Source organism: Triplophysa dalaica, chromosome 7, assembly GCF_015846415.1.
Source record: "Triplophysa dalaica isolate WHDGS20190420 chromosome 7, ASM1584641v1, whole genome shotgun sequence".
In the NCBI taxonomy this organism is placed as follows: Eukaryota; Metazoa; Chordata; class Actinopteri; order Cypriniformes; family Nemacheilidae; genus Triplophysa; species Triplophysa dalaica.
Window position 1 is genome coordinate 951,231 of NC_079548.1, and position 14,728 is coordinate 965,958.

The window sequence follows — 14,728 nt, forward strand, 5'->3', positions numbered from 1 at the left end:
GTTCATTTCGGCTCGTCGTGTTCTTGAAGCCTGGGCTCTGTGCATAGAAACACACGGAGTAGAAGTGATAGGAGTATTACAATCACGTCGAACACTTACCGCAGCTTTGCGAGCGTCAGCCCGGGATGTTTCCATCGCCGTTTTACGTTCTCGCAGACGTGTTTGCCTCTCGAGTAGATCGTGGATCTGCTTCTCCAATACTTCCAGTTCTGACTGAAGTGCGAAGAAAGATTCATCATCTGCACTCAAAGGTAACGTTAAACACATATCTGAATCATTAGCCATTAGTGGTGTCATAGTGAGAACAGTGAGTTAAGCAGTAGAGGCAATATTCACAAACTAAAGGCTGGGAAAGCTAACAGCCTGTGGGCTAATAGCGAATGATCGTATAAAACAAATCTATCTGTGCGTTATATGACGATATTTGGTATGGGATACACTTAAGGATAGGTTTAACCCTCTGTGAGTTATCAATTTAGAACATAAATATTAAGAAATAACAGGAATAAACGATATATTTAGAAAAAGTTTGACGGAGCTCTGTCTCAAACCACGCTCTCTAAGCAAACAGGAAGTGATGAGGTCCAGGTGTGTCCAATCAATCTCCTGATTAGACTGAAATCCTTGAGTGGCCCAGCCAGACAATAGTGTCTGATTGCAGAGTGCAAGACAGAGGTGTAACTGGTAATGGGCGGAACTTGTAATGGGCGGAACCTGTAATTGTCCAAATCACACGGGACAACGCGAGACATCAAACGTGAGATGTTGGCAAGATCACCTTCTTATTGTATGCCTTAATAGTATGTAGCCTACTGGTTTGTGACGGAAAAAGTAGATATTTTTGACTCCGGAGCAAATGTGTGCACTGGTACAAACGCGAAACTAAAGTCACAACTGTTTCCTTAGGACAATATAATTATTAACAAAGACAAACAGCAACTTGTTTTTACATTTAAGCATTTCATTATTAACCATTTATTATGTATTATTAACTGTTTAGTTTTATTAATTAAGCGACGCATCATTTGGCCTATTTATTAATTTTGTGCAGCGCAAGTACACTCCAACACGCTCCGTACCGGTATTGATTTTTAATTGCTTGTCTTCTCAAGATGTATGCGTGATATCCTTTGTGACACACCGTTACGAGACAGGAAGGAAATATTAACTCTGGGTTTATTTACATGTGGAACATCTGTGACGTCTAACACCCGACTTCCAACGGGAACACTCTTCAAGGTTGCACAGGAAAACAGAACGACACGATAGTAAGATACGTCCTCTACTGGCCAACTCCACCCTACAACACTACATTACGTCACAGTTAATATGTGACACAAATTTAGTTTAATAAATGAAAAATGTTGCGTTTGTTATGCACAATTTCTGAAGATGTTAGAGTTCTAAATATTTCAGCATACTTTAACAAATCTGCATTTAAGAAACACACAATGCTTTCATTTATTAATTGTTTATTATTAATTTATACATTTCTTTATTCTTTTTCACTCATTCACTCCCCCAGCCATTCACTCTTTACTCCTTTTTGACTATGGCATTGACTCTAAAGCCGTATTCGTAAACACAGGTTGAAAAAAATGTTTCCATGTCTTTGAGATGTTGAAACACAAACAAAAAGTTATCTCTGTCTTCTGGGAAATGACCCTCCAGGACCTTCTTGAGTGCATCTTCTTGTTCGTTGGAACTCATCCGCAAAAAGGCAGGCTCCGTCACCCCCTCAATGAACAGGTCTTTGTGGCTCTAATCATTAAAGTAAACATTATACTAAAATGGTTTGCACATTTTACAAGATTTGTAAATGACACATACCTCCATGTTTAATAGCAGTCTTTTCGTGGGTTTGCATATGTGTCACCATATATGCAAATTCTCCCACTTTGCTGTAGAACTGGCATTTGTAATTTCTGCCTTCCGCAATTGGACTTTTTAAGATACCTTCTCTACAAACTGTTGAATGAAGCTGGACGAAAAATAACAACTTACAAAATACAATTTACAAAGGTAATATAACCCCATTATTTGCAAAAAAAAAACGTATTCAGAAAAACTGATCTGATCTGAACTGCAGACAGACTAGAAATCTGGGGAAAAGATTTTATCAAAAACACTTCACAACACAAACAACATTATGAAATTCCTGTATTTGCTGGCTACGTGACACTACAGCAAAACCCCTTCTTTATTAAATTTAACCTTATTTACCTGCAGTTTATTAAAATTGACAAGCTAGTTTATTTTGTTCTGTTTACCCCCAATAGTTATAAGCCCACCAGAACATACAAATATTGCTCACTTAACTATGAAAACGAGTAAAGGTATGTTTTAATTAGTGCTATGAATCATTTAAAAAAAATGGATTAATCATCATTTTTTTCTGTGATTAATCACGATTAATTGCACATAACAGTAATATTTTACAATATACTTTTAAATTTTTATAATTTCACTTTTAATCATAAAATTGATGCAGAAACAACATATTTCTTTAACATTTTATGAGTGAAAGCAAACATTCCGATATTAGTACTGTAACTGATGTCTCTGTTAAATTGATAATTTTAACATTAATTAAAGCCATCACGTAGGAAATATACAGAAATTGAAGGAAGTTCTCAAACACTTTACAGTCTTTAATGACAAATTATGAATTGAAATTTAGAATAATTATCGTTAAAGCTACAAAATCACATTGATTTCTGATTTTCTTTTGTTCTCTGGTGAACATTAGTGACAGGAGTCACAAGAGCACGTTTAAGAGCGGTCTCAGGAGACACCGCACTCCCATTTTCACAACTCTTTGCATTCATTTAAGATTTGATTTTACACTTTGAAGTCTGTGCTTAATAAAATGCTTGACAAAACGGCTTTCTGGCATGATCTTGTGAGGTTTTATTAATTCAAGCACGAAAGAGAACTTTCAGAAAGAGAAAAAGGATGCACTGTCTGACAGAGATTCACCGACGCAACCTTTAGCCCGTTACTGTACACACCAGACTGGAGCTCGCGTTGCGTTTTGCCGCGTGTCACAGTTTAAAAGTGATCTATCTTCATTGAACATGTCAAAGCAACTGTTTCAAATAGCGCTTACGTGGTTTAAAAGCCTGTACACGAATAAGAGCTTGATTTCAATATGTAAGACAAGACAAAGGATGAGAAAAAATCTAACGGATGCTGCGATAAATATTTTTTCACAGGTTCATTTGAAAAAAATGAATCGCTTGCGTTAACGTTGACAGCCCTAGTTTTAATATATTGTCGACGAAACGATACCAATATGTGCGTTACCCTACTATTGAATGAAAATTACTTAACGAATTAAATTTAAAAGTTTTATCTCGGTAAAATATCCTTGCTGCTTTATCTATACGACCCGCCATCTTGCCGTCAATGTGACGTTTTTGATGTCTCGCGTTGTTCCGTGTGATTTGGACAATTACAGGTTACGCCTATTACAAGTTCCGCCCATTACCAGTTACGCCTCTGTCTTGCAGTCCGCAATCAGACCCCACTCCAGCCAGAGCCCAGACTTGAACCCGATTGAATATCTCCGGAGGGATGGCCTCACTAAACGTCAGTAACGAGTAATCTACTGTACATCCAAGCTATGTTTCTATCCATCGCTGATCTAATCTCATTAAAATAAATTAAATAAATCATCCCACACAGTATGAAGGATGAAATCAATGTTTTACATTCTTCTTTTAGCCTTATAATTCCTTTTTCATTACTGAAGTAATTTTTGATATAAACAGCACCATTTCTGATAAAACCACACTATGTTTAACTCAACATAAGACATTATAGATTACCAATGACTTCAACACAATATACAGGATTCAAAGCAGATACTTATTGAAAGAAGAATAAACATTTAATTATCATCACAGAAGTAGAGCAGCTCCATTTTTAGATATAACAATCGTTAGGCATGAGTTTCAGTCCTGACATAATGGTCAGTTGACAGTGGTGGAGTAAGGGGGTGGCCGGGGTGGTCGTTCTCACCATGGATATGTTCTTGGTCATCACACTGACCCCCACACACATGATAGCATTTTTACATGAAAAAAAATAATTGATCAGATATTGGTCTACAGTAGGTATGAGAACTTTGATCCTGTCTAAATGATAATATTCTGACTGTTTCTAGCATTTATAAACAATGAGGAGAGAGACAGGAGTGAATTCATTGTGACCTCTCCTCTGTGCCTGGATCATCACCGAGTGATCGAGCAGTGAGCAATGAAACACATTCAAATCAGAAAATAATTTAACTTTGATTAATTTCAGTGCTTTTAAAGATTGTATCAAAGTCCTGTGTGACAGAAGTCGGAAACAATGCTAATCCCGTGCTAACTAAGCCCTATTTGCACTGGATTAGTATTAGCTGCCGACCTCTATTCATTTGTAATAATTGCACAGGTTGTCTGTGATCGTAATCTCGTGTGAACCTGTCATGTCTGTAATTTGTAAAGTAAAAATACTAATTCTAAATGATAATATTAGTCTGTGATTGGCACCTTTTTCAAAGTTTAACCCCCGTTTGTGAATAATGGAGGCTGTGTTTAAGTGTTTGAAAAATATTTCGGGTGCTGGGTCGTATCCATACCTTCCAGCTTTGGCTTTTTGGCCTTGAGTCTCTCGTTCTGTTATTTCTCATGGAAACTCCCTTAACATGTGAAACCCATTCTGTGATCTTCTGTCGGGCACCACTATGAAGAATCCCTGGATCCGCCACTGTCTGTTGTGTCAAACCAATCGAAAATCACGATCATTTAAGTTTTCTCTCAAATCTGTTTTTAAATAAACCATTAAAATAAATAAACTGCTAATCTCATGTGTTAGTGAGTGAGATAAAGTGAAATAATCGTTCATTTTTAAATGATGGGAATTATTGGCAAAGCTGAGATAGCACGTGATCAAGCACACACATACAGTAACAGACAACCCATGGATATATATATGATTGTATTTTCATTTATCTTAGTTTATTATTTTCAGCCATTAAAGGACACATTTATTCATTTCATTTGGTCAGCATAACATGTGTTAGTATGATCTAAATTTCTGTATTCCACATGTTACTGAAGTTTACCAGTTTTGACAATTGTTTAGCATTAAAAATAATCCATCAAGGAACATTATTTTTAGTGTTCTGGAAACCATGTTTTCTGGTTGCAAAAAAAATTTAACCTGAAAAGATGATGACCTGTATGATCTCTGGATTCATTAGTATCAAACACACGATATCTGTACATTACAATCATCTTTAATAAAACCTTCAATCGTGGTTTCCCTGAGGTCCTCTCCTCTAGTGAACAGCACCATGGTGTACATTCTGGATTTGTCACTTAAAATCTTCTGGATGATCTTCACCACGTCTTTCTCCTCTTGAGTGAATCAACGCAGATGAAGCACCAGTAGAAACACATGTGCGTAACATCTTCCACTCTTGTCTCATATGCTGAACGTCCTGAAGAAGTGATCTGTTAGCTTGAGACTTTTGGTAAAGTGGAAGACTCGACAATGACTTGAACATTTCTGGTTACCAACATTTTTAAAAACATCTTCTTTTGGGTTTTGCACAAGAAAGAAAATCCCACAGGTTTAAAATGATAAATATGGCGAGTAAATGATGACAGATGTTTAATGTTGTAGGTGAAATATTCCTTTTGACGAACGGCGGGTAACACTCACTTGTGATTGGTTGAATCATTGTTTTATGTTCAGATCAGAGAATGTGGGAGGAATGGTGGTGGAAGTGTGTGGAATAGTGCAGGGAACTGAATCATCTTTATCTGATGTGTGGGGGACATGTTTTATATATTATATTCTACGCTCATGTTTATAAGCATAATTGTGTCTTCAAGCTTTCACAGAATGACACAGATTGACTTGTTTCTCAGTTCTTCAACTTGTTTTTGTAGCTCTTCTGTTTCTTCTCTTTTCTGTTGTTGTAAGTGTTGATAGAGTTCTTTCAGTTCTTGAACATGTCGCTCATTCTTCTCTCTGAACTCATTAAACTCTTCTGCTTGTTTTCTGGCTTCATCTTCATGTTTCTTCTTCATCTCTTTTATTCTCAGCTCATGCTCCTCCATCATGTCTTTTCTCTCTTTCTCTTCTCTTTCTTTCCTCTTTCTTTCTATGGTTTCTCTCCACTTGATGTCTTCTTCTTTCTCTTTTCTAATATCATCAGATTTTTTCTCCCATCTCGTTCTCTCTTCTTCTCTTCTCTCATCATCTTCTCGTTGTTTTCTTCTCTCCCACGTCTCTTTTCTCTCTCTGAACTCATTAAACTCTTCTGCTTGTTTTCTGGCTTCATCTTCATGTTTCTTCTTCATCTCTTTTATTCTCCGCTCATGTTCTTCCTTCCTTTTTTCTTGCTCTTCCTCTTCTCTTTCTTTTCTCTTTCTCTCTTCTGTTCCTCTTCTCTTGATCTCTTCTTCTTGCTCTCTTTTAATATCATCAATTCTTTTCTCCCATCTCGTTCTCTCTTCTTCTCTTCTTTCATCATCTTCTCTGTGTTTTCTCTCCCACATCTCCGTTCTCTCTCTCTCCAGCTGCTCATACTGTTCCATCATTTCAGTTTTCTTCTCTTGATATTCTCTCTCTTTCTTTTCTCTCTCTCGTCTCAGTTTCTCGCTCTCTTCATCTCTTTGTCGTCTCTCTTCTTCTCTCTCTTTCTCAAATGTCTTTCTCATTTTCTCCAGATCTTCTTGTTTATCTCTCAGATGTTCTTTATGTCTCTCTCTTCGCTTTCTTTCATCTTCCTCTCGTTCTCTCATCTGTCGTTTCTTGTCTTCCTCCCATTCTCTCTCTTGTTGTTTCATTTTCTCTTGAGTCTCTTTTCTGTCATTTTCAGCTTCTTTTATTCTTTTCTTCCACTCTTTTCTCTCTCTCTCTTCTTCTTCACGTCTCTTTTTCTCCTCAGATTCTCTCTTTCTTATCTCTTCTTCTTGTCTCTTCTTTAATAGTGTTATAATCTCTTCTTGTTCATGTTTCATCTTCTCTTGATCTTGTCTGTATTTCTCTTCTCTCTTTCTATACTCCTCTTCTCTCTCTTTCTCTCTCTTTTCATAAAGTGATCTCTGATGTTCAGCCTCGTTTTTCATCTCTTCTATCTTCTGATCATATTTATCTCGTAGTTGTTTTTCTTCCTCTAATCGTTTCTTTTTCGCGTTTTCTTGTTTCAGTTGTTCTGTTTTCTTTTGCTCTTCAAACTCTTTTCTAAGATCTTCCTCTTTTAATCTGAACTTGTTCTCAGTTTTCTCTTGATCCTTTTCTATCCTTTTTCTGTCATACTCCAGGTTGATCTTGAGCCGTTCCATTTCTGCTTCATAGCTAGCTTTACATTTTTCATTTTGAGTCATAAAATCTCTCTCTGTCTCTTTCAGTATTTCCTCCATTCTCTTCTTAATGCTGATCTCTGCCTCTTCAAACATGCTGTTAGTGAAATATCGACCGTGATTTGTTGTTTTCATATCTTCTATCATGTTCATCAGTCGAGTCACTTGACTACTGTCTTGTGTTTCATTGTTATTAAACACCAGGAATCTGTTTCCAAATTCTCTGATCAATTTCTTCAGTTCTTCAGAACCGTCCCTCATAAAATCTTCTATAGATTCACACTCAAGATCATCTCCTTTAGTGAACAGAACGATAGTGAACTGTAGAGCTTTAGGACCAAATATCTTCTTTATCAGATCTATAGTGTCTGACTCTTCTTTAGTGAATCTTCCAACACTCAACACAATGATGAAGACATGAGGTCCAGGTGATGACAGTGACACACATTTCACGAGTTCTTCCATCACTTTATCATTTGTCAGTTTTGTGTCAAACAGTCCTGGAGTATCAACAACAGATACTGATACACCATCAACTTCACTAACTCCTTTCTCACAAACACTCGTCACTGAATCTGAGTTGAATAGACTTTTAAACTGTTTTCTTCCCAGAATTGTGTTTCCTGTTGCACTCTTTCCACTTCCTGTCCGCCCTATCAACACAATCCTCAAACACTTCAGATCTTCTGAGTCATCAGCACCTGAAAATAATGTTTGTGTTAAACTTGAAATTGGCTTTATATTTAAATAGTTTTTGTATTTTTTTCCAGTAATCTTAATTCTTGTATTTATATCATTACTTTAAGATAACAGTTATTAATGTTTATAAAATATAAATTTACCCTCTGGCTGAATCTTCTGCTGCAACTTTTCATTCTCCATTCTCTTGAGTTTTTCTTCATATTTCTCTTCTGTTTCTCGTCTGACTCTTCTCTCGTGAGCTCTGACAAACATCTGAAGTGAATATGGTTCAGTCTTCATGTTCTCTATGTACTCCAGCAGCTCTATTGATGCTGGTTTATATCTCTTATGTTCTTGTAACCCCATGACTTTGTATCGTCCTCCACAGAGACGGATCAATCTCTGACTTTCAGCGTCTGAATCTACAAAATCTGTCACACTTCTGTCTACAGTGACATCAGACATGAAAATCATCATGAAGTGATCAGTGGAGTTAAATATCTTCTGGGTCTTCTCAATGTCTTCTTTCTCTTCATCAGTCAATGGACCAACAGGAATGATGATGAGAAACACATGAGCTCCAGGACCACAGAGAAACACACTGTTGAGAGTCTGACACATCATCTCTTCATGTGAGAGTCCAGTCAGAGCTGGAAGCTCAACAACACAGATCTGACGTCCATGTATCTTCTCTTCTCTCTTCACACACACTGAGGAGATGGAGACTTTCTGATTTGAAGGTTGATTTATTTTTCCTCTCATGAGTTCAGACATGAAGACCTTCAGTGTTGCATCAGCTCCACACAACACCACATTCAGCTTTGAGTTTACACTCACTGATGATGAAAAACACATTTAAAACTATAACAAACATATGGCTGTATGACAGTAATATTAAAATTAAGTTTCATTTGTAGGAGATATTGTACCGTCCACTGGTTATGATCACTACAATTATTACATGTTTTTTGCGATAAAAGTCATTTGTGATTATTTGTTGTTTTTATAAAGCTATTTGTCACAATAAGAAGAACAAATATTAACATCATATTACCTAATATCTATACACTCATTAATAAAACAGTCTGATTTTTGCTTCCCTGAATCATAACAGTTAAATGTGGATGAAATTGTAGTTATATTTATATAAGCGTTTTCTTAAATACTTACAAGAAATAGTTCCATCATCGCTTCTGGTTTTATGGCTCTCTTCAGGTCTTCCATCATCAAAATAAGAGTCTTCTTCCTTTGGCTCTAGATCAACAGATGATCCTTCTGCATCTTCAAAGATCTCACATATGAGATATTCATCAGGTTCTTTCTTAACTATCTCATCTATTCTTCTGATCATCTCAGAGAGCCATGCTGCTTGACCTTTATTGAACTGAAGATGTCCTCCTCCACACTTCTGTATTAAATGTTTGATTTGTTCATTCATTACTAGAGAAGGTTGTTTGGTTCTGTATATTTCTTTATCAGTAGTCAGAACTATTGTGTGTTTCATGGCCTCTTCACTGAATTCTTTCAGCACATGTTTGACTCTGTTTCTATCGTCTTGACTGAAGTTGTGATGCTGCAGTACGAGTATGAACACATGAGGTCCTGGAGAACACAGACTGATACACTCCTTCATTCTTTCTGTGATCTGAGAGTATGAGAGGTTCCGTTGGAGCAGATTAACACTGTTGATGACTGTGATGTGTCTGTTCTCCACTGGTCCACTGACTCTCACACTGTGATTCTGTAAATCCTCTGAAGGACCTTCACTTGGTCTCAGATCTGCTCCCAGAATAGACTTCATCACACTGATGTTTTCTGATGAACTCTTCCCCATCAGAACAATCCTCAGATCGCTCACTGAAACACAATAATGTTTGTTATGGAATATGGAATATTTACTGTAATGTTTAAACACCGTGAGCAATCGTAGTCAAACACTGTAGTAATTCTACAAATCAACAGAACCTTTTGATATCACCAAGAATCAAAGAAAACACGGTTACTGCACTTTACTTACTGCACAATCCATAAGGTGTTATGTCTTAATACTCTAGGTGTATCCTATTTTAAACTGAATGCTTCAAGTCCTCTATTAATTAATGTTGGACGCTGCTGTTTTTAAAGTTGAGAAAGGGTGTCTCTGACATCTGCCATCAGCATTTAAAAAAAAAAAAACACACGGGTTAACATACAGTATGACCCAGTTGATAAATCTGGATAGAAACATACACTTGTTTCTTGTTTTATTTAATTTTATTATTCTATTTCAATATTAATTTATAATATGTATTCATGTATTTATTTTATTATTCACTTCTATGCATATTATTTGTTCCTTACTTTCAAGTTGTTTAACCTCGTTGAGTGTTGTATTGTGTCTTATGCTGATATGAGTATCCGTTGGTCTCCATCTCAAGGTTCATAATAATGTCATGAGACAATGTTTTGATACTGTAATCTTAAATGGTTAAAAACAGATATTGAATCTGTTTCTAGTCAGATGAAGTTTGGCAGAGCTTGACTGAGCATCAACACACAACTGAGATTATTCAATAAATCATCTCTCTGTTTATTTAACATCACTTCATCTGCTGTTCTTCCCTTCAGCTCTATATCTCCCTGTTGTTTGGGTTAAAGGATTGACTCACAACGGAGTTGATATCTCCAGGTGTCATTTGTTCCTGACGGAGAGAGATCTAGTGAAACTGGACTCAAAGTTTAGATCTATAAGATCTACAAGCCATATCTCATAGTTGGATCTATCATACTGTTTTCTTTTAGGAGGCAGAATAAGGGGCTGTGTTCACAGGAGCAGTTTATGCCTGCGGCAGACGTGTTTTTTCAATTGTTTTCAATGGAAAAATATTTGAGAACATTACAAGTATTTATTGCCATTGAAAGCATAAGGGTCTCGCTGTAGATGGGGCGAGTGGAGCTCCACTCATAAGCAGAAATACGTCACCTGCAGATGCTGAGGTAAAATGACCAGAGTTAACGTTCGAACTTCGGAGAGCTCAGCGACGCCATTTTTCCTCTTCTTTATTAATGAGTGGAGGTGATGTATTTCCTGTCCGAGAGTGGCGCTCCATCAACATCTTTTACATGAAGTGCTTGCTATGCTAGTATGTATATGAGGCTATAGGTAGTGAAATCAAACAAATCTCCTTCTTACTGTTTTAGTTAGCTTATGTATGAACTAGCATAGCATAAAACTATATGGTTAGATAGCGCTTGCGAAAAATTTGAATTTTTGTACCTTCAGGGTCCTAAAGGGACCGAATTCGAGGGGGGACCAGATACCTTATGACACTGTTTCATAAATTACTTTCGGGTTGAGGTAAGAATTTTATTTTCATGAACAGTCAACAATAAGTCATTGCTTGTAATCGAACACGCTTATCCTTTTTCTAGTCGCTTTTTGGCGTTCATACCCAATTTTCACAGTCAATGAGCCGAGTAAAGGGACATCTGACATAGATTATGCTTTGTGTATTTTTCATTTCTTAACAACAGAACAATTCTGAGAAACTAATATTTTTAACAAAAGTATAACAAATAACAGAAAACTGTCTTCTATCTGAAATATCTAACAAATGTGTATTTGTATAAATCATCTGTATTTTTACTTTTCACTGCTTTATTTTGAGGTGTTTACTCTCACAGTAATGCCGATCAAGTAAGTTACACGTTTTAAAACTGATGAAAGAGAGTCACTCACTGTTCGGTCGATCCACATCTGGACTGTGTCTTCCAGTCGGATTCTTCTTCTCTTTATCTGTTTAACACAATACAAAACGTGGACAACAACACATCTACACACGTTTTTACGTTATTTAAAAATGACCATGTGATTAAATGACATGTAAACTGGAATAGACTGAAGATCAAAGATGTTTTCAGTTTTCTTCTGAATTAAAGCAGATATCTACTAAAATTTACTTTTCGTTTTGGTTTATATTGGATTCTTGTATGTAGTTTAGACATTTTGGCTCTGCGTGAGAAAATGAAAGTAAAATCAAACATGTCTGCGGCAGCTATGAAACATCTGTTTTTAAACGCAGACTTACCGTGTTTTTCGGCTGAAATAGACATTTTAAGAGAACAGTATAGAGATCATAGCTGTATTTATTCACATTAAACACAACACGAATATTCTTCAGCTGCATTAAACGTAAACACATCCGCTTCTAAAGCAAACTCGTCTTCAGATGCTCTGCCATCCAGAGGACAGAATGAAACATCACATTTTCATTCAAGTAAGATGGAGTCTGTGCACAAGCATAGTGTCGAACGGATCGATAAATTGAAGTTGTTTTAATTTTCTTCTCACTGACATTTGAATATTAAAATAGAATAAAACGGCAAAAACTGTTCAAAGTTAGGTTAGGTGTTGACTTCATAAATCCATTGTGCTGTTACGTTTTTCTGAATAGCTAAAACACATTTCTTGAAATCATCAGTCATCTTCTCAAAGCCTTAAACACAAATCCAAACACTGAAACTAAATTCACAAAACCTCGCAAAATCTGACTTTACGAAAATTTACCTTGTTTTTAATACATTTAAAACCCCAAAAACATGGTTACTAAAACCAAAAGTTTGGAGAATTACAAATATTTGTTTTCAAAAAGTTTGCTGCTAAACTGCTTTAAGATCTTTGTTTCAGTTGTTTCTGTGATGTACTGACATATAATTACAAGCACTTCATACGTTTCAAAGGCTTTTATCGACAATTACATGACATTTATTCAAAGAGTCAGTATTTGCAGTGTTGGCCCTTCTTTTTCAGGACCTGGGCATGCTCTCAATCAACTTCTGGGCCAAATCCTGACTGATAGCAACCCATTCTTTCATAATAACTTCTTGGAGTTTGTCAGAATTAGTGGGTTTTTGTTTGTCCACCCGCCTCTTGAGGATTGACCACAAGTTCTCAATGGGATTAAGATCTGGGGAGTTTCCAGGCCATGGACCCAAAATTTCGACATTCTGGTCCCCGAGCCACTTAGTTATCACTTTTGCCTTATGGCACGGTGCTCCATCGTGCTGGAAAATGCATCGTTCTTCACCAAACTGTTGTTGGATTGTTGGAAGAAGTTGGTGTTGGAGGGTGTTTTGGTACCATTCTTTATTCATGGCTGTGTTTTTGGGCAGAATTGTGAGTGCGCCCACACCCTTGGATGAGAAGCAACCCCACACATGAATAATGTTAAGATGCTTTACTGTTGGCATGACACAGGACTGATGGTAGCGCTCACCTTTTCTTCTCCGGACAAGCCTTTTTCCAGATGCCCCAAACAATCGGAAAGGGGCTTCATCTGAGAATATGACTTTGCCCCAGTCCTCAGCAGTCCATTCACTATACTTTCTGCAGAAGATCAATCTGTCCCTGATGTTTTTTTTGGAGAGAAGTGGCTTCTTTGCTGCCCTTCTTGAGCAAGCTCTGCACTGGTGGCACTCCGATCCCGCAGCTGAATCCTCTTTAGGAGACGATCCTGGCGCTTGCTGGACTTTCTTGGATGCCCTGAAGCCTTCTTAACAAGAATTGAACCTCTTCCTTGAACTTCTTGATGAACCTATAAATTGTTGATTTATGTGCAATCTTAGTAGCCAGAATATTCTTGCCTGTGAAGCCATTTTTATGCAACGCAATGATGGCTGCACGCGTTTCTTTGCAGGTCACCATGGTTAACAATGGAAGAACAATGATTTCAAGCATCACCCTCCTTTTAACATGTCAAGTCTGCCATTCTAACCCAATCAGCCTGACATAATGATCTCCAGCCTTGTGCTTGTCAACATTCTCACCTGAGTCAACAAGACGATGACTGAAATGATCTCAGCAGGTCCTTTAATGACAGCAATGAAATGCAGTGGAAAGGTTTTTTGGGATTAAGTTAATTTTCATGGCAAAGAAGGACTATGCAATTCATCTAATCACTCTTCATAACATTCTGGAGTATATGCAAATTGCTGTTATAAAAACTTAAGCAGCAACTTTTCCAATTTCCAATATTTATGTAATTCTCAAAACTTTTGGCCACGACTGTATGTCTCTTGTGTGTGCCATGTGGGTGAGTTCTTGTTTCCTGGAGTTATGTTAGTCTACTTTATTGTAGTTTAATGTCAACTGCTGTTATGAGTCTAGTCCAGTTAGTCCATGTTCCTTTTGTCATGTTTTGTTATGTTACCCCATTGTGGTTGTTTGTTTTGTATTTTATTATTTATTAAAGTCTTGCCCTTACCTCCCTGTCGGCACTTGGGTCCTCTGTCTCTCACCTCACCCACCCTGTGGGTTCATGACAATTATTTGTAACCGTAAATGTGTTGAGTCCTATTATATTTCATGATAGATTTTGTTAAAATAAAAGACAAGATGTGAAAAGACCTGTCCCTTCCAAGTTGGTAGCTAGAATCACAGCACAGGTACTATAAGTATTAGTCCTTAGACTTTGTTGTTCTTGCTCTGTTATTTAAAAAAATGAAGAAAAAAGAATACATATAGATATGTCACATATACAGTACGGTATGCACAGGAAGTGTAACAACAGCCAGTGCTCCACACTGAGATCTGGCCGTGTCTATTATCACATTAAGAAAGAGAAAAACTGACTAAATCCAGAAAAACTGTGGCTGTCTCCAAGACATTTTAAGAAACTTACCTGCAAAGCTCCCTGAAAACTGTG

At 36.9% G+C, this 14,728-nt stretch overlaps 1 protein-coding gene across 1 annotated transcript; it reads right to left on the reverse strand.

Annotated features, from left to right (window-relative positions):
* Positions 1–4,981: 4,981 nt before the first annotated feature.
* On the reverse strand, positions 4,982–12,251 carry LOC130426991 (calponin homology domain-containing protein DDB_G0272472-like). The gene is made up of 5 exons (XM_056754029.1): positions 12,113–12,251; positions 11,764–11,820; positions 9,216–9,902; positions 8,207–8,881; positions 4,982–8,065 (listed from the first exon to the last, which is right to left on the reverse strand). Exons 1-5 carry the CDS (start codon positions 12,135–12,137, stop codon positions 5,892–5,894), a joined length of 3,618 nt encoding a protein of 1,205 aa, XP_056610007.1. The 5' UTR covers positions 12,138–12,251; the 3' UTR covers positions 4,982–5,891.
* Positions 12,252–14,728: the final 2,477 nt, after the last annotated feature.